We start from the raw sequence: 26,414 nt of genomic DNA on the forward strand, positions 1-26,414 counted from the left end.
ACCTGGTGTTGAGGCTAGCACAGAGCAACAAGGGCCACCACAAGCTGACCCCACCATGGGAAGGACCGTACATCATCGCCCAAGTGCTAAAGCCCGGGACCTACAAGCTAGCCAACGAAAAGGGCGAAATCTTCACCAACGCTTGGAACATAGAACAGCTACATCACTTTTATCCTTAAAATTCCAAGCATTGTATATATTGTTTCTCGAAATACAATTGAAACCTGTTTTTTAGTTGTTCTAATTTTTCGAGAAATTCCCCGAGCCTATCGTTGGTCTCGGCAATACGATGACACTATGAGGGAAACTCGGCTCTGCCTCCGCAGAACCGAATCTCCCTCGGGGGCTAGATGGGGGATTCCCCCTAAAGTCCCACGCGCCATTTTAGTCATTTTTTGAAATATTCCCACACCAAACCCTCTAGCACGCTCTGACAAATCGGTTGCGGAAAACGCAAGGACCAAAAGCCCGCCTCAGGGCTAGAAAGGCCGATTGAGTCGCGAGATGGCCTAAGCCTCCGGGCTATGGCGCTCCCTCACCACCTTTCGCCCAGGGGACGGCTTAGGCTCCAAAGAGGTTTTTTGCAAAGAAATCAGATCAGAGACAACAAGAGGGCAGAGGCTCGGAAATACAAGACAAGCGATTAAAGAAACACGAGTACTTTAAAAAAGAGAGGCCTCGACGGCCACAAGCGTTACGATGCAAATTTAATTCCTACTCTATTTACATGGCCGCTTAGGCCCAGGTCAAGGCTTAGGACCTCTGGCATCAGCAGACGGCGGGGGAGGGACCACCTTCTCTTCAAACAACATTGCCAGCGCGGTGCCAGGACCTTCCGCCGCCTCCAACAGCTTCATCACCACCTCGTCGGCCTCATCGTCATCATCAGGCAAGACATAGCCATCGCTGATGGCTTGAAGGTCAACACCAATGTAGTGCGAGGCAATGACGGCCAGTGCGCGCTTAACGCCCGTATGCAGCGCTCCTCGGAGCCGCTCACGCACTTGACCGCTCAACGCAATCAGACGGCACCCAAGGGAGCTTCCTGACTGAACCCCCTCGACCACCAGGGCCTCGCAGGCGGCACAGGCGGCACTCTTCAGTGCCTCGTGCTCCTCGATCTTGGTCTCGAGCACCATCTGCACCGCGCTGGAAGCCTCGGCTACTCGGGTAACCTCCGCCTCTGACTCTGCACCACGGAAAACAGAATGGGGTTGAGCGAGAGAAAAAACAAGCTAAATAGGGACGGAAGCCTACGGAACTCACCCTTGGCCTTAACCTCCCAGTGTCGGGCCTCGACTCGAAAGGCCTCGGCTTTCTCCTTCAGGCGCTGAGCCTCGACCCGAGAAGCCTCGGCCGCCCTAGAAGCTTCACTCCCTAGCTCTGCGTCACACGAGGAAGTTAGCGAACGAACATAAGAAAAAGCGAATAAAACGAAGGGACTAGGACTCACCCTCGGCCTTTCCCCTCCAAACCACAGCCTCGGTTCACGAGGCCTCAGCCGCTACAAAGGCCTCATCCAAAGCACCTTTCGTCAACTGGTGCGCATTCTGTTCCGCCCCTAATTGCCCAGCAAGAGCCGTGGCCGAGGCCGTAGCTTCTACAGCTCGAGACCTGAAGGCATCCCGATCACTGGCCGCGCGGGTGAGCTCCTCCTCCAACTCCTTGACCTACGCCGCCAGAGGGGCGAGCTGCTCCTGGGCCATGGCCGCCTCGACCTTCACGTCGGCACAACGAAGGCGAAGGTCCTCTACCTCTGCGCTCCGCGCTGACAGAAGCTCGTTGGCACCTGCAAGAAGGCCCTTCTGCCGCTGAAGCTGGTCCCAGACATCCCTCTCCCGGCGGAGGAAGACCGACTTCCCAAGAGATTGGGTCTCGAGCTCCTGGGGAAAACAGAATAGGGGTCAATCCCTACAAAGAAAGCTCGGAAAAAGACCACCGCATGGGAAAAGAAAGCACGAACCTGGGCGACTCCGGGCAAATCATCGCCCACCACGGACAGTGCTGTTCGTAGAGACCGCTCCGCCAGCTGGCGGTACTGCTCGAATGTGTCCCAGCGACCGCCCTCGGCCACGTCCTCAAGGGCAAACAGAGGCTCTGCCTCAGGATCATCCTGGCTTTGCCACAGGACACGCGGGTGGTTCCACCCGCGGGGCTTGGGTCGCACCCGCGTGAGGGCCGAGCTTCCCTCGCCCGGGGTTGGAACCGGCTGTTCCACGACACCAGCCACCTCAGTGCCAGCCATCTCCTGCGCTCGGGAAGTATCGTTGGAGGAGATCAGAAGAATCTCCACCTCCCGGGCGCTCTCCCGCAATGGCGGCGGGCCTTGAACCAAGGGTGCCACCAAGGCCTCCGCCGCCTTCATCTCCACTTCCTGGGCCGGTAGCCCCGCCACGATCACGTCAGCGTCGGTGGTCCCAGGGGCTCTGGCCTCTGCCATCGTGGCCTCGGTGGTCCCAGGGGCTCCGGCCTCCACCATCATGGCCTCGGTGTTCTTAGGGGCTCCGGCCTCCGCCATCATGGCCTCGGCGGTCGCGAGGGCTCTGGTGCTCGCCGCAACAGTCTCGATGGTCCTGGGCGCCGCAGCCTCCGTCGCCCCGGCCTGTGAAACCCCAGGGACCTCGGTCCCGGTGGTCTTGACGGCCAAGGGAACCTCGGCCGCATCTGACCCACGGGCCTTGCCATCGCCGGGCGGAGGCGCCGCCTCCCCCTCCTGTGTCAGGGCTGCCTCGGTAGCCCCTCCTTGAGTGGTCGGCTCCTTCGGGTCGGCCCTCGCTGACGCTGTGCCATGATGCAGGGCGGCTTGCACCTCCGCCACCCAGTGGGCGGTGGAGCCGAGGTTAACCTTGAGCGCTTTAAGGGGCGCCAACATAGGCACCTCCGCAGGTCGCTTTCGGCTAAGGACAAAATGTTCGCAGGGTCAGCACAAGACAAAAGAACGAACGAAAGGCACTACGACCCCACCAAAAATACACCTACCTCGAGTGGGGCGGCAACCGCTTCGCCACAGCGACCCTTGTCCGCAAAGGCGGTGGCGGCGGCAGAGGCATGGCCTCCGTGTCCATCGGCGCCGGTTGGTCCTCAACGGACCCCGGCGCCCCCTCGGTCCTCTGCACAGGCAGTTGCGTCGCCTCCGCCGCCACTTGCTCCACCACCGCCGCCGAGCCCACCGGGCTGACGGCGTGTTTGCCCAACGCCCGCGCCTCGGGCGTGTTGGCCTCGGCCCCGGAGCGGGCGATTGCCGACCCCGGGTCTGCTCCTCCTCCTCCTCCTCCTCCTCCTAGGAGCGCTGGGCTACTGGCCGATGCCCCGGGCACCGTCTCCCCTACGTCAGGGAGATGGTCTAGGGGACCCCGCCCCATCTCGCCCTCGTCATCCCCGTCCGAGGCCTCCGTCGACAGCGATGGCGATGGGGATTCCTCCAACGGGAGGCCATCCTTCCTTTGCTGCCGGCGGTGCTTATCCAGTTCCTCGCGCGCGAGGATCTTCTTTGTGCGTTTCGCCGCCTTGATGTCTTTTCGCTTTTTCTGTGCCTCGGCGTGCGCCCGGTTGATCGCCCGCTGCCTCGCGTCCTTGGGAACGGGCGGCGGAGAGGCGCGCACGTCCCTCATCCCCTGCAGGAACGGCGAACACGCATAAGGGAACGAGAAGTAAGGAGAAACAGAGGAGGCTCAGGGGCTACAGCGACGCACGACTTACTAGCGAGAGGAACCCCTGCGATGGGCGTTGCGATGGGGGTCAGGTTGCCGCCCCTCAGCTTCGCCTCCACCGTCTCCCCCACCCGACGAAGAATTTCCTCATCAGAAAGGGCGGAGCAGGACATCCGGATGCCCTCATTGGGCTCACCTGGCCTCATCTCGAACAGGCGCCGCCGCTGAGCCATCAGCGGCAGCACCCTCTGACGGTGGAAGGCAGCCACGACCACAGCCGCGGTAAGGCACGGCCCCGCAGCCTCTCCAGCCCCTCCAGAAGCGGCTGCAGCTTAGGCTGATCCTCCCTCGGGATGCCGTACTTCCATCTCTCTGGGCAGCTCCCCACAATCCACCCAGTGTAGGGGGGAAGTCCTCCGTCGTCGTTGCAAAGGTAGAACCAGCTCGTGTACCATCGGCGATTGGATGACGCGAGCTGGGCTGGGATGTAGAGGTGCTGGCGGTCCTGGCGCACTTGGAGAGTGCAGCCGCCGGACCTCGTCGCTTTCCTCGTGCCCGACGTCCCCGTCGGCTTAGTGGTATGCCTCGCCCGGAAGAGATGGAGCCACAACTCCCAATGGGGAGCAATCCCCAAGTACCCCTCGCAGACGGCAATAAAGATGGCCGCCTGTACGATGGAGTTGGGGTTGAAGTTGTGGAGCTCCACGCCATAGTAGTGCGGGAGCGCCCGCATGAACCGATCCGCCGGGACGCCGAGACCGCGCTCGTGAAAGGAGACGAAGCTCACGACGTAACCGTCGCGAGGCCTCGACTCCGGCTCGCTCGACGGAGCAATCCACTCTGGCCTGTTGGGGTCCGTCACCGGACGAAGGAGTCCGCCATCAACGAGCGACTAAAGCATCTCCGTGGTGACGTCAGATGGATCCCAAGGGTCCACCTCGATGACAACGATGTCGCCAGCCATGGATGCGGTGGAGGGATCGAATGCGGCGGTGAGTTTTTCTCTCTCTTTTTCACTCTCTCTCCCTGGCTCGCTCTTCTCCCTTCTTCTTCTCGGCACCCGCTGCTCTAGCGATGGCTCGATGGGGGCAGAGCTAACGCAGGCAAGGTAAGGTGAGGAGGGGCAAGGCTCTTTGCGTATTTATGTGGGGAGAAGGCGAAATGGACGGGCGATGAAATTGGGGAAGTTTCCCCTGGATCCGGCGCGGTTAACCCCAATCCGATTTTACCGCCCACACGCCCACCTTCTTCTCATTAATTGCGGGAACAGTTATGTCCCATCCACCACGTCGTGCCCGACTGCTGCGGCTGCAGGCGTCGTTTCATCTCCCCAGAAAACTACCTCAAAAGGCGCACCAGCCGTTGCCGAGCCGATGGGGAAGATATTCCCCCCGCCCTATTCCTTTCAGAGGAAGGAACCAGGCTCTGAGCCTATTACGGTCCAGGGGTTCGAAGGCTGGGCCCCCAGGGGTTTCGACAGCCGCCCTAGGACAACAGAGTCAGGGACGACCGTGGGCGAGCCCATACGGGGCCGAGGCCCAAGCAAGCAAAACGCTTGGGACGCCCTAAGTCATGTCCAAGACCGGCGGGGAGGTCTCCGAATGGGATCCTGCCGTAGGGAGGCGCCGAGCCACTGAGGCCCAGCAAACGGCCTCGGCACCCACTAGAGAAACCCTTCGGTACTCTTGGAGTGCGTCTCTGGACCACTAGTTGTCCCCTAGCGAACGGGGCACGGGCCTCCACTCGGACTTACCCGATAACAGCTCACCGGAAGTGCCAACGCTCGTGCCCACCGAGGGTAGCCTGGTACATTCCACCCCTCCTTCCGAGCGAAAAGGAAGCGCGAGGGTCGTACAAAAAGCTAGGGGAGCTCCCGACGGCTCTCTCGCTCTATGCAGAGGCTAGGGAGCCCTTCCTGCAACCTTGTCGAGACCCCGCGACCTAGGCTCGCGCCCAAAGGGGCCTCGACAAACAAACCCTCACGCGCGAGGGGCGTACAAAAAGCTAGGGGAACTCCCGATGGCCCTCTCGCTCTATGCAGAGGCTAGGGGGCTCTTCCTGTAACCTTGCCGAGACCCAGCGGCTCCGGCTCGCACCCGAATGGGCTCGACAAACAACCCCTCCGTTCGAACGAAAAGGATATGTGAGGGTCGAACAAAAAAGCCAGGGGACCCCTGACTGCCCTCTCGCTCCAGGCGGAGGCTCGGGGGCTCCTCCTGCACCCAAGACAAAGACAAATGACCTAAGCCCGCACTAGAAGTTTCGTTACAAATACGATAAAGGGCACCGAGCCCGTTACGGTCCAGGGGTTCGAAGGCTGGGCCCCCTGAGGTTTCAACAGCCACCCCAGGGCAACAGAGTCAGGGACGACTATGGGTGAGCCCACGAATGGCCGAGGCCCGAGCAAACAGTCGCTCGGGGTGTCCTAAGTCGTGTCCGAGACCGGCAGGGAGGTCTCCGAATGGGATCACACCATAGGGAGGCGCCGAGCCACCGAGGCCCAGCGAATGGCCTCGGCACCCACTAGAGAAACCCTCTGGTACTCTTGGAGTGCATCTCTAGACCGCTAGCCATCCCCTAGCGAACGGGGCACAGGCCTCCACTTGGACTTACCCGATAATAGCTCACCGGAAGTGCCAACGCTCGTGCCCACCAAGGGTAGCTTGGCACATTCCACCCCTCCTTCTGAGCGAAAAGGAAGCATGAGGGTCGTACAAAAAGCCTGGGGAATCCCTGATGGACCTCTTGCTCCGTGTAGAGGCTAGAGGGTTCTTCCTGCAACCTTACCGAGACCCCGCGACCCGAACTCGCACTTGAGGGCTCGGCAAATACGATAAAAACTCCTCACTCAAAACACGAAAAAAGCCCCTAAAGGAATGACTCCACTCCTCTAGGGCCTCGGGGGCTACACCCGGCGGGTGCGCTCGTGCGCACCCACTGAAACCTCAAGAAGCGAGACACAATCCCTACAGGAGCGGCTGTAAGCCAAGTCTCGACAAACCCTCTAGGAGAGTGCACGCACTCCCCCCGAGGCTCGGGGGCTACTGTCGGGTACCATAGAACGGGGTACCCCGAGCGTACACCAAAAGAGTCACTTAAATCCCATCAACAACGAAGCCAGAAGGTAAGCCATAGGTTCATCACCAGCCCCGTCCGAGCCCACCGGCTCTCCGCCTCGCCTGAGGCCTCGTACGGGAAGTCTCGGCGCCCTGACGAAATCTCCGCCTCGCGCGAGGCCTCTCGCGAAAGGCCACGGCAAGGAGCCCAATCTCCGTCTCGCCCGAGGCCCCGTGCGTACAGCCTCGGATGAGACTGCTATCCCCCGTATCGCTCGAGGCTGGCTTGACAACAACCCATCGCTCCCACCTCGACCGGTCTTCTCGACAGCATGTCACGTCCCATTAATGCGTCAACCACTCCCGCAATCTCAGCCGGACGACGGCTCGACACTGCGGAGAGGCCGACGGGACAAGAAGTCGCATCAGCGCCATACCGGCTGAGACAGGGCATGGCGGGGATTACCGGCAACTATATTCTGGCACTGTGCCCACGATCAGCGCCCGCACTACACTATGCCCCGTAACTCCCGCCCCGAAGACAACGCAGCATGGGAAATCTGGCATGGGTCATCATCGCCTCCGAACCAGCGTACCAGATCAACCGCCCCCTCCGGGCCTCGGCACTCTACGCTAGGGTCTCGGCTATCTCGGGATTCACGTCTGCCAAGACCCCCCACCGCGGTTCGGCCTCAGCACCAACCGAGCCTCGGCCTCGCGCGCAGTCAATCCACAGCGACCCGCACTCTGACCGCCGCGCCGCCTCCGAGGCAGCCCTGGAGCTCCCATGACGCACAGGATCGGATGTGACCAGCACGTCGCCCCAGCGCCCCAAGGACGGACCACTCCGACGACCACACCGCCACAGGAATAGGCTACAGGGCTCGGACTCGCCGCCTCTGTTCGCACGATGCCGTATAGTTAGCACATGTACTACCCCTGTCCTCCCTTCAACTATAAAAGGAAAGGACTTGGGCCATTTCGAGGGGGGCACTAACAAAGAACAACACCCTGTAACACGCACACTTCCCCGCCGCCTGAGAGCAACGTCTCAAGCAGCCCACATCACTCCCCACCGAGACCTGGGACTAGCTCCCTCTCTCACCTAGCTTGTAACCCCCTACTACAAGCACTTCGGTGCAAGGAATACAAGATCGATCTCTCAGACTAGACGTAGGGCACTAATTGCCTGAACCAGTATAAGCCTTGTGTCTCTTTGCATCGCCATCCGGGATTGGGAACACGCAGTACAAATTTACTAGTTGGTTGAGGATCCCCTGGTCCAAAACGCCGACAACTACTATCACTAGATATGTTGTTAATTAAAAATTGTTTCTTATACTTATAATACTAAAAAGCAAAAAAAAAAGTCAGGCTTCATCTTGAAAAAGAAGCGACATGTATGTCATTCGCCCAATTTAGGTAACCTCACTAGAAAACCTAATTATTCCACAGTTTAGATGTTCCTAGGATTAGTCACAAACGAAATTAGAATGCTAGATGCTAACAAAATGTTGGCAATATTTTACTCAAAACTCAAGAACGCAATCTCAAGTATGCAAGCAAAACCTTAGATCCCCGAGTTTACGGAGTAGAGGAATAGAAAAAAAATACAAGACTAGAAAAGGAATAGGTGTGTATAACAAGGGAACCTAAAACACAGCAATTTTGGAAGATTTGGTGTTTGCGCCAAAGGAATATGAGCACCACGGGATTTTAAGGATTAATGATAAACATAATTGCTTGGACTAAACAAGAACTACATAAAGAATTTTTCTTTCTTTCTTAAAGCAGCATATATTAGTTAATAAATCAAGATATCCTGGTCGGCCACTTATGCTAGTGCTTTGTTGAAATCATGGACTCTAGTTTTTTAGTGTTAATCAATTTGTGCTTGGCGGTTGGTTCCCTGAAAGCATGCGCCAATAACATTAGTAATCATGAGTCTTTCAAACTTCGTGAAGAAACTGAAACCAAGAGGTGGCGGTGGATTCTCTCATTCCTTCAAAACGTACAAGCGCAAAATCCTCCGCTCTAGAAAGGAATTCACAAATCCTCCACTCCAAACGCTACTTTAGTGTTTGAAACTACATGAATCTGATTCCTTTAGAATTGTAATCCAAACAGAGCCTTACAAAATCTAGTTTGGACTGAATATTTTTATAACCGGAAGAATATAGAGTCAATGAGGATTCAATGAGTTGCCACATAAGGATTTAGACTAACATTGGTCATGTTCGCTTATGCTGAAATTTGGCTTATGCTGATGCTGATGCTGATGCTGAAATATTGTGAGAGGAAAACACTGTTCTATGGCTAAAAAGTAGCTCAAGTGAACAGGGTCATAATTTGCAGAAGAAGACTAAAGAAACGCTTTGTAAGCTCACAAAAAGCTATATGCTCACACGGTATAATGAAACGTTGCAAGAGGATTCCATTGTAGTCTTTCAAAGATGGGAATTACGAAAAGGCACGGGTGACAAAAATTCTTCTTCAACAAGTCTCCAAACCAGACGATCTAGAAAATAGTTGATATTTTTTCTAATAATTCCAGCAAGCACATTTATTTCACCTCACAATAGTACAGAATGAAACAACATGATATAAGTGACTCTCCCACAATGTCAATAAAGAATGGTGGAAATAATGATGAATTCATACTTGATGAACCATCCACATTATTAGTTGTGATCAGTTTGATTATCTGCATGATTAAGCTTGAGAACTTGACTCATCATTATCGCTGTCGTCTTCAAGGAAAGGGTAATCCGTGTAGCCAACAACATGATCTTGCGTGTAGAAGGTAGAGCGGTCATACTTGTTCAGTGGCGCATTCAACTCGAACCTCTTAGGCAGGTCCGGGTTAACCAAGAAGAGTCTTCCATATGCAACAAGGTCAGCATAGCCTTCTGCCACTACCTTGTTGCCTTCCTCCCGATCGTATCCGCCAGCAGCGATAAACGTGCCGTTAAACGCCTTTCGGAACGGCAAGAGCCTGTGAGGGATCTGCCTGCGGCCGTCGACGATCGCCATTCGAGGTTCCACCATGTGGCAGTAGAGAAAACCCTCGTGCTTGTTGAGCTGCTGGATCATGTAGTGGCCAAGCGCCACGGGATCGGAATCCACGCAATCCACGAAGTCAACAAACGGCGATAGCCTGATGCCCACGCGGTGCGCGCCCACTTCGCGGACAATGGCGTCGATGACCTCCACGGCGAAGCGGCACCGATTCTCCAGGCTGCCGCCGTACTCGTTGGTGCGGTCATTAGAACTGTCCTTCATGAATTGCTCGAGGAGATATCCATGCGCACTGTGGATCTCAACACCATCGAAGCCGGCTTCAATTGCATTCCGTGCAGCCCGCCTGAAATCATCGACGATGCCGGGGATCTCCTCGGTTCGCAACCGGCGCGGCTTCGAATACACCATTCCGGACTCGGCGTCCGGAGAAATCTGCTTGTCCGTGCTCGAGATAGGCGCCTGCCCGTCGGGCTGAAAATCTGCGAATTGGGTTGAAGGAAAATCAGGAAAACCAGCTCCTGATCAAACAATAGAGTATAATCAGAGCTGACAAAGATACGCTCGTACTAGATGGGAACATACCATTGGTCGAGACCCTGCCGACATGCCAAATCTGGCAGAAGAAGATGCCACCCTTCCGGTGGACGGCGTCGACGATGGGCTTCCACGCCTCGACCTGCTCCTGCGTCCAGATGCCAGGTGTCTCCGGGTACCCCTGCGCGGTGGGCGACACCCCCGTGGCCTCCGCGATGAGCAGGCCACCCTTGGTGGCGCGCTGCGCGTAGTACACGGCGGCGTGCGGCTGAGGCACGTTGCCGTAGGAGCGGCACCTCGTCAGCGGCGCGAGGACCACCCGGTGGGAGAGCTGGAACTGGCCCATATTGTACGGCGTCATCAGCAGGATCACCTCCTTCGAAGCTTGCTGCACCAATTTGCCTGCATGGTCTTTTGCCACTTAAATCCACATTATTACGGGAGTTTCGCTCCTTGATGGTAGAGGCGAATTGACTGCATCAGTTACCGTCCCTTCCGCTTCCCGTCTCTTGGGATTCTCCGCTGCATTCGTCTCCTTCCCCTGTCGCAGCGATATATCCTGTCCTCTGTCAGTCTAGACCCCAGACTCTGCAACCGTTCCCGAGAGAATCCACATCTCCACAGCTCTAAGTCTTCCCCGTTCCGTTCCTCTGCGCGCACGGAGTAGTAGGAGAGCAGGTGCCTCCGGAACCCTCGTCCGCTGGAGAACCTTGCACGGGGTGCGCAGCGATTAGGATTTTGGGGAGCGATCCGCGACTGCTCGTCCAGATCCCGTCTCCTTCCCGGTGATTGCCCACGGAACCGCAAGCTGTCTTCTTCCTGGTGATCCGTTCATGGGACTGCACTACGAATATCATCCTGCACCGACTGTGGTCCGTGACTTTGAGCAACGCACTATGTCGACTAGTGCGAATGGAGCCTCCGATGCCCTCGGCATGGGACCCTCCGCTGGGTATAGTCTAATCTTTCTGATTACTGTAATATGTACTCTTACAGTATCGATTTTTATGTCATATATGCATGCTGTAGAGTTCATAACAAATATACATATGCACATATATTGTCGATGTTTTACCACCGATAGCCTGCCACGGGGGTACCCGGGGCAGTATGTTCGGGCTTCTGCGTATGTCGAACTCGATGGTTTACGCAAGAGACAGCCGATTTATCCTGGTTCATGCCCTCGATCGTAGATCGAGTAATAACCTTACGTCCAGTCGGCCTTAGCCTTTGCGTTGGATTGATTATGATCTGCTCTGTTCTCTCTTTTGACAGGAGCATTGCCCTCCTTTATATAGTCAGGAGGCCAGAGTCCTAGTCGGTTTACAATGAGATTTTCTAGTAGGATTACTTGATAGTTCTACTACTAAGATTTACATGGGAAGAATCCTAGTTGAACTAGATCTTCTCTCTCCCTTGCGGGGTATCCTGTGGGTCCCGTATCGACAAGCCCCCGAGTACTTCATGGTTGAGCTCTGAAAGTCTCGCTCTGCCCCTTCAAGTCTTGTTGAGTAGGAATAAGATGTCATCCGAGTGCTTTCTGGAGTGAAACCTTGTAGCGCTTCTTAGGATCTTTGAGTGGTGAGTGCTTTTCTGAAGAAAAAATACATCCATCTGGTTGTAGCCCCCGAGCCTCTTGCTATTTGGAACAAGGAGCTGGAGGATCTTGTCTTGAAGTTGTTCCGATTGTTCGTTGAAGTTTTATCAAAAAGAACTCGAATATGGCTCGTTCCGGGTTCTTTTTGTCGTAATGTCTTGAAATGGTCTGTGTTGAGGAAGTCTTTTGGTGACGTGCGCTTTTTCGAAGAAAAAGTGCACTCACTGAGTGTAGCCCCCGAGCCTCTTGCTATTTAGAACAAAAAGTTGGAGGGACTTGATCCTTTATGTTGTTTGAAAATTTGTGTTCTGAAGTAGTCCCCAAGACTTGGATTAAACCATCGTCCGAGTAGTCTCGCGGCATCCTTCCGAAGCGGCCTTTTAGTCTTGGATTAAACCATCATCCGAGTAGTTTTGTGGCACGGGTTCCTTTTTGGTGAAATTGCACTCACTGAGTGTACGAGCCTCGTGCTTTTGGGTTTATCCCGCAGCTCCGCGCTTTCTCTGAGTTCTTCTCTTTAGAAAAGAAGTCGGATGAAGAGTCTTGATGTATTGTCATCATTGTAGTCTTGAGTTTCTTGTATTCTTGGTCCTTTGTCTTTGGTTTCGAGCCTCCGGAAGTAGTTGAAATGAAAACCGGGTTCCCTAGCTTAGTGTTGATTAGGCTATGGTGCTGGTCGAGCCTCCGAGCGTATATCCGTGTTGTTTTGTTCAGGAAGAAATCGGATGCGAGGTCCTGGCGTATTCTTTGATGGTCTACTGTTGCCAGATGTAGTTGTATGGTGGTGGTTGAGTGTAAATGCCTTTTGTTCACGGGTTGTACTGTGCTGGTATATTCTTCCGAATATGCCCGTCTTCGAGTACTGCTTCCTCTCGCATGAGTCATCTATTATTGAGTCATGTCTTTTCACTGTGTCCTTTGTTAGGCTTATTTCGTTGGTACTCCTAGTCCATGTGCGCCGATCCTTTGGTCTATAAATACTATCCCGGAGTGCTTGTTTTCATTCATTGGATATTCTGTTGAAACCTTGGTGGTCATGAACATGGTAGTTTGTGAAGTAGAGCAGCCCCCGGGCATGTTTTGTAGTTCCTGTGTGTCTTGTCGTAGCTGGAGGAAGTCTTGTGATAGGGATTAGAGGTAGGCTAATCCCGCGACAGCATTGTGCCAGGATGTATGTGGTGGTAGTTGGAGGAAGTCTTGTGATGTGGGCTTCGTTCCTTCATCCGGCAGTTCTGGGTTGATCCTCGTCGCCTGTCTTGAGACCGTCCGGTGCAGATCAACACCATATCCAGCATCACATCGGTTCTTGGGTAGACAGATGCCTGCCGGCCTTCTATGCTCCATGTTGCCCTGCCGTGCTGTCGATTTCCGCCTTGGATGTACTGCGTCCGTCCTTTGAAGAAAACCGTGTAACTGATGGCGGTTTATCCTTCCGAGTAGCAATTTGGGACACGTAGTCATTCCAGAGCCTAGTCGTGTCCGTGTTCCTCTTTGCTACTTTGCTTTTCGTGGTGCCGAGTTCGTTGGGTCTTGTAAAGATTTGTAATCTTTCTATTTTGAAGTCGCTTGTAATGTAACGAATCTTGTCTTCTGAGTTGTCTTTGACTTTTCTGTTGTGATCCCTGTCGTTCGTGAGACTACCGAGTTCTTTCTTACATAACCAGGTTCTTTTGTTCCTCGTGAGGTAGCCCTTTCTTTCTTCTTTCTTTCTTCTTGGTTTGACGGGTTGTTCTTGTATCAATCTGATAACCCTGCCGTGGCGTTGGACGGATAAGTCTGAAATCTGCCCGTTGGTTTGTACCGTTGTGAGGATTCATGCCCTCCGTCGTTTTAGCTGCGTCGGTAAATGGACCGTTGTGTTCCCACATTGTGTTTTAACGGGCCTTGTGGGCCGTTTGTATCAATGAAAAATCTATTTAAAGACCTTTTATCTTCCTTTCCCTTGTCGCCCAGCTCTTGCCTTTAAACCCTAGCTCTCAGAAATCCGCCGCCGTCATTGTCGCCATCACCCGAGCACCATCATTCTAGCTTCATCTTCCTTAGTGCCTTTTTTTGCTTCCGCCAGTTCATGGGAAAGAAGAAAACCGCAAGCAAGTCTCAGGCGACCTTCGTGGACGAGGAGTCATCCCTGTCTTTGATTGAAAACCAGGAGTTCGTGGCCATGAGGCAGCTCAGAAGGTTTGGCCGGCTCCAACAACAAGCGAAGACCAGCTGCGCGAGCTCGTTAGCGACGGCTTGATCCAAAGCAAAGTCATCGCTGAATGGAGAGTTCCGGGCGAGCATCGGGTTCCGGCTCCGGGTCCTGGTGAGATTGTCCTTTTTGTTTCCTTTGTCCGCGCTAGACTTTGTCTTCCTGCTTCCGCCTTCCTTCATCAGTTTCTTGGTTATTTCGGGGTTAGTCTGAACCATCTAACCCCCTAATGTCCGTTCTCATCTTTCTGTTTTTGTTCACCTTTGTGAAGCCTTCCTTGGGATCCCTCCTTCTCTATCTCTTTTTCGCTTTTTCTTTCGTCTGAAACCTCAACCCTGCCATGAAGAAACCAGCGCCCTCGGCGGTTGCGGGATTCAGTTTCGCCAGGGTCTCAAAATTAAGTTTTTTGATTATGACCTGGTCGATTCTGTCAAAGATTGGCGTGCCGAGTGGTTCTACGCTGTCAATTTGATCCCTTCTCTTGTCGTTCACTCCGGATCTGGTCCTGTGGTGAATGACCGATGGGACAAGAAGCTTGAGTCACCTACTGAGATTCAAGCGATCCAGCCACTCCTTGATAGGATTAGCATGCTGAAACAGCAGGGTTTGACCAGGCTTTGGTATTGTTTCAAGCTTCCTTCGTCGCCGGGTTAGCCTTTGAAAGAGCGGGAACATCTCGGCTTTGAGTATTCTGGGGCCGAGGATCCTTCACGCATGGTCCCAGCTCTTGAGCTGACCGGTCAGGAGGTACTCGAGCGCCTCCAGAAGATGCTGAAAGGAGTGAGCGTCATTCCTCCTGCCGTCTCTGAGTTCTCGGCCATCAACCCGCCCCCAGCTGTGAGTTGTCTATCTTTTTGTTTGAGTTCTTTATGTACTCTTGCTGCATCCGTTCTTGCTTAGCTTTTCCTTGTCTCGGTGTTTTATCTTTTTTCGCAGGAGCTTGGGCGGAACTTTGTCGATCCGATCCCCCTTGATGTTCTCCCTGCCATGGCGGAGACTGGGGATCGTCTAGCTGGTACTTCTGCAATTAGTAAGTCTCAAACCTTTACAGCCCTTCCTGGGGTTTCTTTCAGATTTGTTGATGTATATGAAGAATATGTTCCTCGTCTAGTCCCTCGCTGGTCCTCGCAGTGTCCCGAAGAGGGGGACGAATGGACGGGTCTTCATCTGGCTTGCCTGTCTCCAAGAAGCCTCGCAAACCAAGTACTCCCTCAGGTACTCCAGTTGTTGCTAGCATGCTCTTAGGTGAGCACATTTAATACTCTTTGTTCTTTTATTTTCATGTTTCTCTCTTGAACCGAGTACTTTTCATCTCCTTTTCAGCAGGTGCTCTGGTTTCGTTGGCTGAGGAAGAAGAGGATGATGAAGTCCCCCTCATCATGCGGCGGTGAGTTGTTTTTCATATTCTTGTTGCATTGAATTTCTCCTCTTTGTTTTGAATTTTAGTCTTGAACTTTTTGAAGTAATCGGAGGTCGGGTGTGAGTTCTTCCGAGGCTCCCGCGCCGACTTCTTCTGAAGCTCCGGTGTCGAGTTCTTTGGTTGCCTCTATCCCGAGCTGTACCTCTCCTCCGGTGCGGAGTTCTTCCACGGCTCCAGCCCCGGCTTCTTCCGCGGCTCCGTTGTCGGCTGTCCCGCTCCCGTCGCCGGGTGGCGGGGACGTCTTCGCCGTTGTGGTTCCCCCTGCGAGGCTTTCTCTTGGCTTCGCGAAGAAAAAAGTAGTCGGGTGAGTAGATTCTAGCTTTATCTTTTTGGCTTTTATCTTCCTTCCTCTAGTTCTTATTGGTGCTTCCTTTTATCACTTTTCAGTGTTTCGTCTTCTCTAATTTCTTCATCGACTTCTTCTCTGCCTCCCTGCCGTGCCAACGAGTTCCGAGCCTCGAGACTCACAACATTCTGTTGATGAAGTCGCCGCTGGGGGCTTCAGAGCTACCTAGCGGAGTTCGCGGACTTGGTCGCTCCTGGAGGTAACTGTGGCCGTCGCGCCGGGTCCTTCTGAGGGTTTGGCTCCGGCTTCCCTGGAGGTTGCTTTGGTCATTCCTTCTTCGCCCCAGCCAGCCTCTCCTTCCCCTTCTCTTGCTTCCGGCGGCCCCTCCTTTTCCGGTGACGTGGTGCAACAGTTCGATGCCACTCATCGGTTATCGGAGCTAACCGTAGCCTGGGGGAGCTTGTCGACCCTCGCGACTTCTTTTGGTGAAAAGCTCCTAGGTAGGTTTTACTGCCACTCCTCTTTTGCATGCTTGTTTTTCTTCTATCCTTATGCCTTGTTTCTCTTTGCCTCTTTTTGCTCAGTCTTTCTCTCGTGATCATTTTGGCTTCTTTTTCTCATCTGAAAATGAGAGGAAGTTGTCTTCGGAGGTGGACGCTCTGAAAGCCGATCTTGACCTCCTCCGGGCTGAGTTGGAGACGGAGCGTCAGATGCACCAAAAGGAGGAGAAAGCCCTTCGCGCCCGGGTAGTAGAGACGGAGAAACAGAGAGATGCTGCGGTGGAGTCTGCGAAGAATGAATGCAAAGGTGCCGTGGGTTCTGCCTGTTTCTTCTTGTATTTTGACTTCTTTTTCCGCTGACTTGTTCTTTGCGTGTCCTGTCTAGCTCTCCGAGTTGAGAAGCAGAAGCTCTCGGAGAGTATTGATGAAATGAGGGCCCTTGTCCGTTCTAGTCATAATAGAGCTGAGGAGGTAATTACTCATGCTGAGGAAGAACTCGTCCTTGCTAAGCTGATTAGGCGCGGAGCTGACAGAGATCTTGTGCAGGCCCAAAAAACTATTGAAGGCTTGTCTGGGAGGCTGGCGACGGCTACTGAGAATTGGAATGTTTTGTGGAAATCTTTTCGTTCAGTAGCCGATGTCCTCCGGACTCCAGCGGATGACGGGCAATCTTGGGCGCAGTTCATTCCCCGGATTCCGACTCGTTTCCAAGAGTTCGCGAAGAGGTGTGCCCAAGTATGTACCAAGAATGTGCTGGCCCAGGTCCGGGTCCTTGCTCCAGAGGCGCCTCTCTCCAAGATAGCAGAAGAAGCTGAAAGCCAAGAATATCTTGACGCCGTTGAGAGGATGGAGTCTGAGGTCGAAGGTCTAGCCAGTAGGGTTGTAGACAGTCTAAATATTGACATTTCCCTTTCTGATGACAACGCCTGACTCGATTGAGCATCCCCTTGTAATATTACACTCCTTTTTAAATGAAGATTCTTTATTTTTGTTGATGTATTCTTTGCCTGGGTGCGGTTGAAGTTACTTGACTTGCTGAGTACTTTGTCCTGTTCCCGTCTCTGCTCCGCAAAACAACTCTGTGCGTTATTCTGACGAGACCCCTCGATTTGTCGAGTACTTTTCTTTTCTTCCTCCTTTGTGATCCGTCGAGTGCTTTGTCCGTGCTATGACTTGTTAGATGTAGATCTTTGCGTTAACAACCTTTCGCCTGCGCTATGTAAAACGACTCGGTATAGAATGTTGCCTCGACAAACTTCGGCATCCGAGTGCTTTCTTGAGTGGCGCTTGTGCTTTTCTGAGGAAAAAGTATTCCTATCTGGATGTAGCCCCCGAGCCTCTTGCTTTTCGGAACGAAGTGCTGGAGGGTCTTTTGAAGTTAAATTTCGGTCGACTCAGCCATTTTGCTTTTTGTTTCGGGTGTTAGCTTTTAGCTACCCTCATCGGCGAGCTCAAGCATTTTTTCAGCTATTTTGCTCTCGGCCGGGATGCTCAAGCATGTTTTCAGCCATTTTGCTTTTTTGTTTCAGGTGTTAGCTTTTAGCTACCCTCATCGGCGGGCTCAAGCGTTTTTTCAGCTATTTTGCTCTCGGTCGGGATGCTCAGGCATGTTTTCAGCCATTTTGCTTTTTTGTTTCGGGTGTTAGCTTTTAGCTACCCTCATCGGCGGGCTCAAGCGTTTTTTCAGCTATTTTGCTCTCGGCCGGGATGCTCAGGCATGTTTTCAGCCATTTTGCTTTTTGTTTCGTGAAAACAACTCGTTGAAGGTCATGACAAGACATGCTGTGGATGAATGCCATCTTTATTGATCATGAGTATAAACTACTACATATGTTGTTGAAGAGTATTGCTTTTCGTCGATTGTGAACGTTGGTCCCTTGTGGCTTGCATATCTGTTTTTTCTTGAGTTGTTTCTACGCGTAGAATCTTCTTAGCTGGCTGATGTGCCATGTATTGCTGACTTCTTTTCCATCTTCGGTTATTAACTTGTATGTGCCTGGTCCGGTGACTTTTGTGACAATGAAGGGACCTTCCCATGGACTGAGTAGCTTATGTCGTCCGTCAGTCTTCTGTATCCTTCTTAGTACTAAGTCTCCGACTTGTAGTGATCGAGGTTGGGTACTCTTGTTGTAATGCCGTCTTAAACCTTGTAGGTATCTGGCTGATTGGAGGGTAGCGTTTACTCTGATTTCTTCTGAGCTGTCGAGTTCTAATCTTCTTGTGTGTTCCGCTTCTCCTTCATCGTATTGCTCTATCTTTGGGGATGTCCAGATCAAGTCGGCGGGCAGTACAGCCTCTGACCCGTAAACTAGGAAGAAAGGTGAGTAGCCTGTTGCTCTGCTTATTTGAGTTCGTAGTCCCTATACTACTTTCGGTAATTCTTCAATCCATTTGGACCCATAGTCCACTAGTTCTTCGTATAATCTTGGCTTTAATCCGGCTAGTATGAGTCCATTAGCCCTTTCTACTTGTCCGTTGGCCTCTGGATGTGCAACAGACGCATAGTCTATACTGAAACCACAGTCTTGTGCCCAGCCCTTGAATTCTGTAGCTGTGAAAGGGGAGCCTAGATCTGTGATGATTCGATTGGGCATGCCGAAGCGGTGCATAATGTCTTGGATGAACTCGACTGCTTTGGTTGCGCTGTACTTCACGAGTGGTTTGTATTCAATCCACTTGGTGAATTTGTCGATTGCTACGAAGATGTACTCGAAGCCGCCTTTTGCTTTTTTCAGGGGTCCTACTTGATCTAGCCCCCAGCAGGAAAAAGGCCAAGCGGGTGGGATGCAGATAAGATTGTGAGCTGGTACGTGGGCTTGTCTTGCAAACATTTGGCAACCTTTGCATTTTTTGACAAGCTCTTCTGCGTCTTTCAAAGCGGTTGGCCAGTAGAATCCGGTGCGAAATGCTTTGCCAACCAATGTCCTTGAAGCGGCATGATTTCCACAGCAACCTGAGTGTATTTCATCTAGGATTTCTTTGCCTTCTTCAAATGAGACACATTTTAGTAGTACTCCGGATGATACTGCTCTTCTGTAGAGTTTATCTCCTACTAGAACGTAGTTTTTGCTTCTGCGAACAACTTGTGTGGCCTCTGCTTTATCTTCTGGCAGTTTATTTTTTTTGATATAGTCAATGAAAACTTGGGTCCATGAAGTGTTGATTATCAAGATCTGAATGCCTTTAGCCTGAATTTCATGTGTTGTTTCACCGGGTTGTTTGATAGAGGGAACTGATAGCTCTTCTATGAATACGCCGGGTGGAACTTTTGCTCTGTCTGATCCGAGCTTGGCAAGGACATCTGCTGCAATGTTGGAATCGCGTAGGACGTGTAAAATTTCTAATCCTTGGAAATGTTTTTCAAGTTTCCGTATTTCAGCACAATAAGCACCCATGTTTTCTTTGGTGCAATCCCAATCTTTGTTGACTTGGTTGATGACCACTGCTGAATCGCCGTATACGAGTAATCTTTTTATTCCGAGGGTAATCGCCACTCGTAGCCCGTGGATGAGGGCTTCATATTCTGCTTCATTATTTGTAGCTTGCCATAATATCTGAAGGACGTACTTGAGTTGTTTTCCTTCTGGAGAAATGAGGAGAACGCCTGCACCGGCCCCGCCTAGTTTGAGTGATCCGTCAAAGTACATCTTCCAGTGGTCAAGGATTGTATCTGATAAAGGCTGTTGAATCTCTGTCCATTCGGCCACGAAATCGGCGAGGGCTTGAGATTTGATTGCTTTCCGTGGGGTGAAATTGATGTCAAGAGCTCCAATTTCAACTGCCCACTTGGATATGCGCCCCATGGCATCTTTATTGTGTAGGATGTCTCCGAGTGGAAAATCTGTCACCACGGTAATCTTGTTGCTTTCGAAATAGTGGCGAAGCTTCCGTGAGGTAATGAGTAGAGCGTAGAGTAGTTTTTGTACATGCGGGTACCGGATTTTGGATTCTGATAGTACTTTGCTGATGTAGTATACGGGACGTTGCACTTTATACACGCGCCCTTGTTCTTCTCTTTCTATGACTATTGCTGTGCTGATTACGGTAGGAGTTGCCGCAATATATAGCATCATATCTTCATCTTTCTTTGGAGGTGTCAGGATAGGCGATGAAGTGAGGTATTCTTTAAGTTTTTTGAAAGCTTCGTCGGCCTCTATTGTCCACTCGAACTTGTCTGTCTTCTTTAGTAGTTTAAAGAAAGGTAACCCCTTTTCGCCGAGTCTTGATATGAAACGGTTGAGGGCCGCCATGCATCCTGTTAGTTTTTGCACATCTTTGACACTTCTAGGTGGGCCCATTTCTGTTATAGCTCGAATTTGCTTGGTGCTGGCTTCGATCCCGCGCTGACTGACCAAAAATCCGAGTCGTTGTCCTGAGGGAACTCCAAATACACATTTATTTGGGTTCAATTTCCATCTCCATTTCTTCAAGTTTTCGAAGGTTTGCTTTAAATCTTCAATTAGAGTGACTGGGTTCTTTGTTTTCACCACCACATCGTCCATGTATGCCTCCACATTTTCACCGATTTGATTCCCAAGGCAAGTCTGGATAGCTCTTTGGTACGTGGCGCCAGCGTTCTTTAGTCCAAACGACATGGTCTTGTAGCAGTAGGCACCAAACGGGGTGATGAAAGATGTCTTGCTCTGGTCTTCTTCTTTTAGTGCGATCTGGTGATATCCTGAATAGCAATCGAGAAAAGATAATAACGCAGATCCTGCTGTCGAGTCAACTATCTGGTCAATGCGTGGTAGCCCGAACGGATCTTTTGGGCAATGTTTGTTGAGATCTGTATAATCGACGCACATACGCCACTCGTCCGTGTTTTTCTTCTGTACAAGGACCGGGTTTGCTAGCCAATCTGGATGAAGGATCTCCTTGATGAATCTGGCTGCCATCAGTTTTGTTATTTCCTTTTTAATTGCTGCCTTCTTGTCGGGTGAGAATCGTTGTAGCTGTTGTTTTACAGGCTTGGAGCTTTTGTTAACATCAATTCTGTGCTCAGCCAACTCCCTTGGGACTCCTGGCATGTCGGCTGGCTTCCAAGCGAAGATATCTTTGTTGTCCCGAAGAAAGTTGGTGAGCGCGAGTTCCTATTTTGCCAAGAGGTGAGCACTGATAGTTGCTGTCTTGGAGGTATCGCCTGTGCCTAAGTCGATTTGCTTGACGTCGGCTTCTTTTGGTGGTGCGATGATGCTGGGCTTTTTAGCCGGTATTTCTAATTCTTCTTGGCTTGTTTCTGTAGTGATTGCGGCTATTTCTTTTCTTCCATTGTCGGCTTGCGCTTTAGCTGCAATTTGGATCGCCTGAACGTCGCAGTCAAAAGCGCGCTTTAAATCGCTTCGAAGAGAAAGGATACCATTGGGTCCTTGCATCTTAAGCAGTAAGTACGGATAATGTGGTATTGCCATGAATTTGGCCAGTGCTGGACGTCCGAGGATTGCATGATATGATGAATCGAAGTTGGCGACTTCAAATTTGATAAACTCTGTTCGGTAGTTTGAAGGAGTTCCAAAGGTAACAGGTAAAGTAATTTGTCCGAGTGGCATGGCTGCTTTGCCAAGTACTATTCCGTAAAAAGGTGTGCTTGTTGGCGTAATCATCCCGGCGAGTTGTAGTCCCATTTTCCTTAGAGTTTCTGAAAAGATGATGTTAAGTCCAGCTCCTCCATCGATTAGTACTTTGGTGACGGTCATACCAGCAATAGTCGGATCTAGAACCAGTGGATAATGGCCTGCGTTTCCCACGCTAGTCCATTGGTCTTCTCTGGTAAATTGGATAGGATACTGTGACCAATTGAGGTATCTTGGTGTAGCCGGTTCTGCTGTCATAATGGTCTGCAGTGCTAGTTTTTCTTGATGTTTGCTTCTGCAATCCGGAGCCCCTGAGAAAATCACTGCTACCGTTCCCCTGGGTTTTTGGAATCCTTTGTCCTCGTGGTTGTCTTCTTCTCTTTTCTGATTGTCCTCTTTGGTGTTTTCCTTACTATCTTTTCTTATGTATCGATCATTGAAAGTGTAGCAATTTCCGATGGTGTGCCTCCCACTAGGGTGCAATGGGCAACGTATGTTTTCAATGTCATCATATCTTCTGGGTTTGGGAAACTTCTTTGATTTGTCGGCCATTGCCACAGTATTGTCTGGTCTACGTTTTCTTTCTTGATGTCTGCTATTTCGGTGATTTTGCTTGTCCGGGTTGTCTTGGTTGCTTCTGTCCGGGAACCTCTCTCGTGTTTTTTCTTCTGCAGTAATCATCTTTTCTACTGTACATCTGAATTCTTCATTGTTTCTCGGATTTTCTTTGCAGAAGTCTTGAAATTGCCATCTAGCCATGATTTCGTGAGAGAAAGCTTCAATTACTTCTCATTCGGTTATGTCATGCACTTGAGCTCGTAGTTCGCCGAATCGTTGATAGTAGTTTCTAAGACTTTCACCTCCCTTTTGCTTGAGTCCTTTTAGTTCTGCATGAGTGATTGGGTGTGTAATGATTCCTGCGAAATTCTCACAAAAAGCTCTTTGCAAATCCTCCCAATTTCTGATAGATCCTGGATTTAGTTTATCAAACCATTGGAGGGGCATGGCCTCCAGTGCCATGGGGAAGAAAAGAGTTTTGATATCGTCATCTCCTCCGGCTAGTTCAATTGATTGTGAATATATTCTGAGCCATTGCTTTGGTTCAGTTTTGCCATCATACTTGGAGTGATTAGACGGTTTGAATTTGTGAGGTAATCGCACCAATGCGAGCCTGTTCGCGAAGCAGGGGAACCTGTCGTGTGCCTTGGTTTCTTTGAATTCAGATTCGGCGCCTTCCTCTGGCCAACTGTTGTTCTAATGGGAACAATCTTGTGAGGTTGTCTGGGTAGGTACCCTGCTCCTAGTCTTCCTTAGTTGTTCAAATCGGTGGCCTTGATTATGTTCCTTCCTACTTCCTCCGTCATGGCTTCCACCCGGCCCAAGTCTTTCGAAAGCGGATTTCCTTTGATTTTGATCTTCTTGCCGGTGGGTTGTTGATCTGGCGGGTAGTCTTGATCGAGCTTTCTCTTCATGCGTTCTCGGGATTGTCGATCGGAGCAAGTCCTGGAGCTGTTCATACTTCTCACCAGGATGCGAAGTTGCTCCGAGTTCTTCTAATGCTTCTCGAATCTTATCGTAAGGCGTATTCGCCGTGCGTCTTCCTTCGACTTCTCGTTGCGATTTTCTTTTGTCGTACTCAGCCAATTCTGACTCGTATCTGATCCAAGCTTCCCTGCGCTGCCTAGCATGGTGTTGGCGCCCTTGCTTCAACTTGTTTTTTCTTTCTCTAGCTTGTTTCTGACTATCTGTTTCTCCGTCGTAGCCCTGGGCAAAGGGTGATATGTTGGATTCTGATTCATCTGATGATCTGACATCGGGTGCTTCCGGGGGATTTAATGGTGACCGCGGTCGTCGAACCATGAGCACTTCTCGTGCATGAGTCGTTCTGTTATTGGCGTTAGTTTTCATGCTGTTGGAGTCGCTGATAACTTTAGTGGATGCCTCGGTGTCGTAGATCAAGTCTCCTTCTTGGTAAGGTAAAATAGTTGTTGTTGTTGTGCCGACTAGTTGGGTTCCGCTACCCTCAGGAACGGAATCCGGCCAGTGGATGATACAGTCCTGCGATGTTATCATTAGTACGAGACCCTCCTGAGCTTCTGTTAGTGGTATCCCGAATCTTGGGTTGAAAAATCTTTCGACCTGTCCCTGATAGGATTTTGCCATGTTGTCGAGCCCAAATGGAAAAGAACTCGACTTCTTGAGAGAATTCTGGGGGTAATCCGAGTTGTTTTGGGTTGTGCTCTGGAATCTTGCCAAAAAAGAACTCGGTTTCTTGAAAGCACTCGGATAAAACTTCGCCTTGGAGCTTGAATTCGAATCGGATACGAGTGGTCGTGAAATCCGATTTGACTCGGATACTACGAGCTGCGCGAATCTTCTGGTGAGCTGATCCGTTGTAGTTGTTGAAATAGGAACTTCTTTTAGATGATCTGGATCTTCGAGGAGATGGCTTTGAAGCTTGCCATTGTTGTCTGCCTCGCAGATCTATGAGCCGAAGATGAAAGTTGATCCCGTCGGGAAAATTATGTTGTCGAGGTCCATCGAGCTCTCGGAGGCAAAGTCGCCGAAAGCCCCTACCTGGCGCGCCAGCTGTCGATGTTTTACCACCAATAGCCTGCCATGGGGGTACCCGGGGCAGTATGTTCGGGCTTCGGCGTATGTCGAACTCGATGGTTTACGCAAGAGACAGCCGATTTATCCTGGTTCAGGCCCTCGATCGTAGATCGAGTAATAACCTTATGTCCAGTCGGCCTTAGCCTTTGCGTTGGATTGATTATGATCTGCCCTGTTCTCTCTTTTGATAGGAGCATTGCCCTCCTTTATATAGTCAGGAGGCCAGAGTCCTAGTCGGTTTACAATGAGATTTCCTAGTAGGATTACTTGATAGTTCTACTACTAAGATTTACATGGGAAGAATCCTAGTTGAACTAGATCTTCTCTCTCCCTTGCGGGGTATCCTGTGGGTCCCGTATCGACATATATGCCGTCACAAACCTGCTGATGTTATATTTCTGGATTAAACTTATAATGAAAATGCCTAAATTTTTAACCATCCAAAAAATTAATGTTAGGCAATTTTCTGTCAGTGGCTTTGCTGCTGCGTTGAAGCCAAATAATTTTGATGGTAAGAATTTCATGATATGGCGTGCAAAGATAGTATTGTGGTTGACTGCGATGAACTGCTTTCACGCCGCACAGGGGAAGCCTGAACAGTTTACTCCTGAGGAGGAGAAAAAGTTATTGGCTGTCGATAACCTATTTCGAGACGCCATGATTAGTGCACCTTATCCCAAGTATTAGAAAAACTACATATCTTGCACATCAGGCAAAGAGTTATGGGGTGCTCTTGATGTTGAGGAGAGGGCGAGAGCAAAAAACAACCGTGGAAAAGGAGTTGAGTCTTCAGCTGCCAATATGGTGCAGAAGAAAAACTCATTTGCATCTCGTAATAAAAAGAAGAAGAACATGCAAGAGAACAACAATGCAAAGCCTAAGCAAACTGCACAGTTCAAGAAGAAAAACAACAAGAAAGGTGGAGGTTGCTTTGTTTGCGGGAGTGATAAGCATTGGGCAAGTGCGTGCCCAGACCGTAAATATAAGCAAGAAAAAAAATCAGCAAATGTGGTGATTAGCGAGACTGGAGGAGGAACATCTGGGTATGGTAATTCTTTACCCTTTGTTCTTTCAGTTTGTCTTTCACCTGAGTAGTGGATGGACAGCGGTGCTAATATTCATGTGTGTGCTGATGTTTCTTTATTTACTTCCTATCAGGCCGGCAGGACTGGAGCCTTGCTGATGGGAAACGGTTCGCATGCGCGTGTTCTTGGTGCTGGTACGGTCGTTCTGAAGTTTACTTCGGGAAAGACAATGATATTAAAGAACGTGCAGCATGTCCTATCCATCAAGAAAAATCTTGTTAGCGCTTCTCAGATGTGTCGCGATGGTTTTAAAATTGTACTTTAGTCCAATAAATGTGTTGTGTCGAGACATGGAACATTTGTTAGAAAATGTTATGATTGGGGAGGCTTGTTCCGCTTATCTTTGCTTGATGATGTGTATAATAAAGTGATGAACAATGTTAATGTTTCAGATGAGTCGAATATTTGGCATTCACAACTTTGTCACATTAATTTTGGCTGTCTCACGCGGCTTACAAATCTGAATTTAATCCCAAAATTTAACTTAGTCAAAGATTCTAAGTGCCAAGTGTGTGTGCAATCGAAACAACCGCGCAAGCCTCACAAGGTTGCTGAGGCGAGGAACTTGGCATCATTAGAACTCGTTCATTCTGATTTATGCGAAATGAATAGGGAATTGACTAAAGGCGGTAGACATTACTTCATGACATTTGTAGATGATTGTACTAGATTTTGCTACGTGTATTTATTGAAAACTAAAGATGAAGCGTTGCATTATTTTAAAGTCTATAAAACTGAGGTAGAAAATCAACTTGAGAAGAAAATCAAGCGTTTGCGGTCCAATCGCGGGGGAGAATATTTCTCAAATGAATTCTCTAAATTTTGCGCGGTGCATGGAATTATTCATCAGAGGACGCCACCATACTCACCACAGTCCAATGGGATTGCAGA

The 26,414-nt window shown here is 50.8% G+C and overlaps 2 protein-coding genes across 2 annotated transcripts; both read right to left on the reverse strand.

Annotated features, from left to right (window-relative positions):
• Positions 1-746: 746 nt before the first annotated feature.
• Positions 747-3,065, reverse strand: LOC136525828 (uncharacterized). Its single transcript, XM_066518685.1, has 6 exons — positions 2,980-3,065; positions 1,964-2,897; positions 1,790-1,883; positions 1,267-1,383; positions 1,005-1,189; positions 747-872 (listed from the first exon to the last, which is right to left on the reverse strand). The coding sequence occupies exons 1-6, from the start codon at positions 3,063-3,065 to the stop codon at positions 747-749; spliced, it is 1,542 nt and encodes a 513-aa protein (XP_066374782.1).
• Positions 3,066-9,406: 6,341 nt separating this feature from the next.
• On the reverse strand, positions 9,407-10,652 carry LOC136528083 (12-oxophytodienoate reductase 1). The gene is made up of 2 exons (XM_066520987.1): positions 10,310-10,652; positions 9,407-10,206 (listed from the first exon to the last, which is right to left on the reverse strand). The coding sequence occupies exons 1-2, from the start codon at positions 10,620-10,622 to the stop codon at positions 9,419-9,421; spliced, it is 1,101 nt and encodes a 366-aa protein (XP_066377084.1). The 5' UTR covers positions 10,623-10,652; the 3' UTR covers positions 9,407-9,418.
• Positions 10,653-26,414: the final 15,762 nt, after the last annotated feature.

The sequence above is a fragment of the Miscanthus floridulus genome, chromosome 19, assembly GCF_019320115.1.
Source record: "Miscanthus floridulus cultivar M001 chromosome 19, ASM1932011v1, whole genome shotgun sequence".
NCBI lineage: Eukaryota > Viridiplantae > Streptophyta > Magnoliopsida > Poales > Poaceae > Miscanthus > Miscanthus floridulus.

Excerpts from the sequence above, each read along its gene's own strand:
- LOC136525828 (XM_066518685.1), bottom strand. The coding sequence starts at position 3,065 with ATGGACACGGAGGCCATGCCTCTGCCGCCGCCACCGCCTTTGCGGACA. Across the intron at positions 1,884-1,963 it reads ATTTGCCCGGAGTCGCCCAG|GAGCTCGAGACCCAATCTCT; the intron begins GTTCGTGCTTTC and ends TGTTTTCCCCAG. Across the intron at positions 873-1,004 it reads TGATTGCGTTGAGCGGTCAA|GCCGACGAGGTGGTGATGAA; the intron begins GTGCGTGAGCGG and ends GATGACGATGAG.
- LOC136528083 (XM_066520987.1), bottom strand. The coding sequence starts at position 10,622 with ATGACGCCGTACAATATGGGCCAGTTCCAGCTCTCCCACCGGGTGGTC. Across the intron at positions 10,207-10,309 it reads CGGCAGGGTCTCGACCAATG|ATTTTCAGCCCGACGGGCAG; the intron begins GTATGTTCCCAT and ends CCCAATTCGCAG.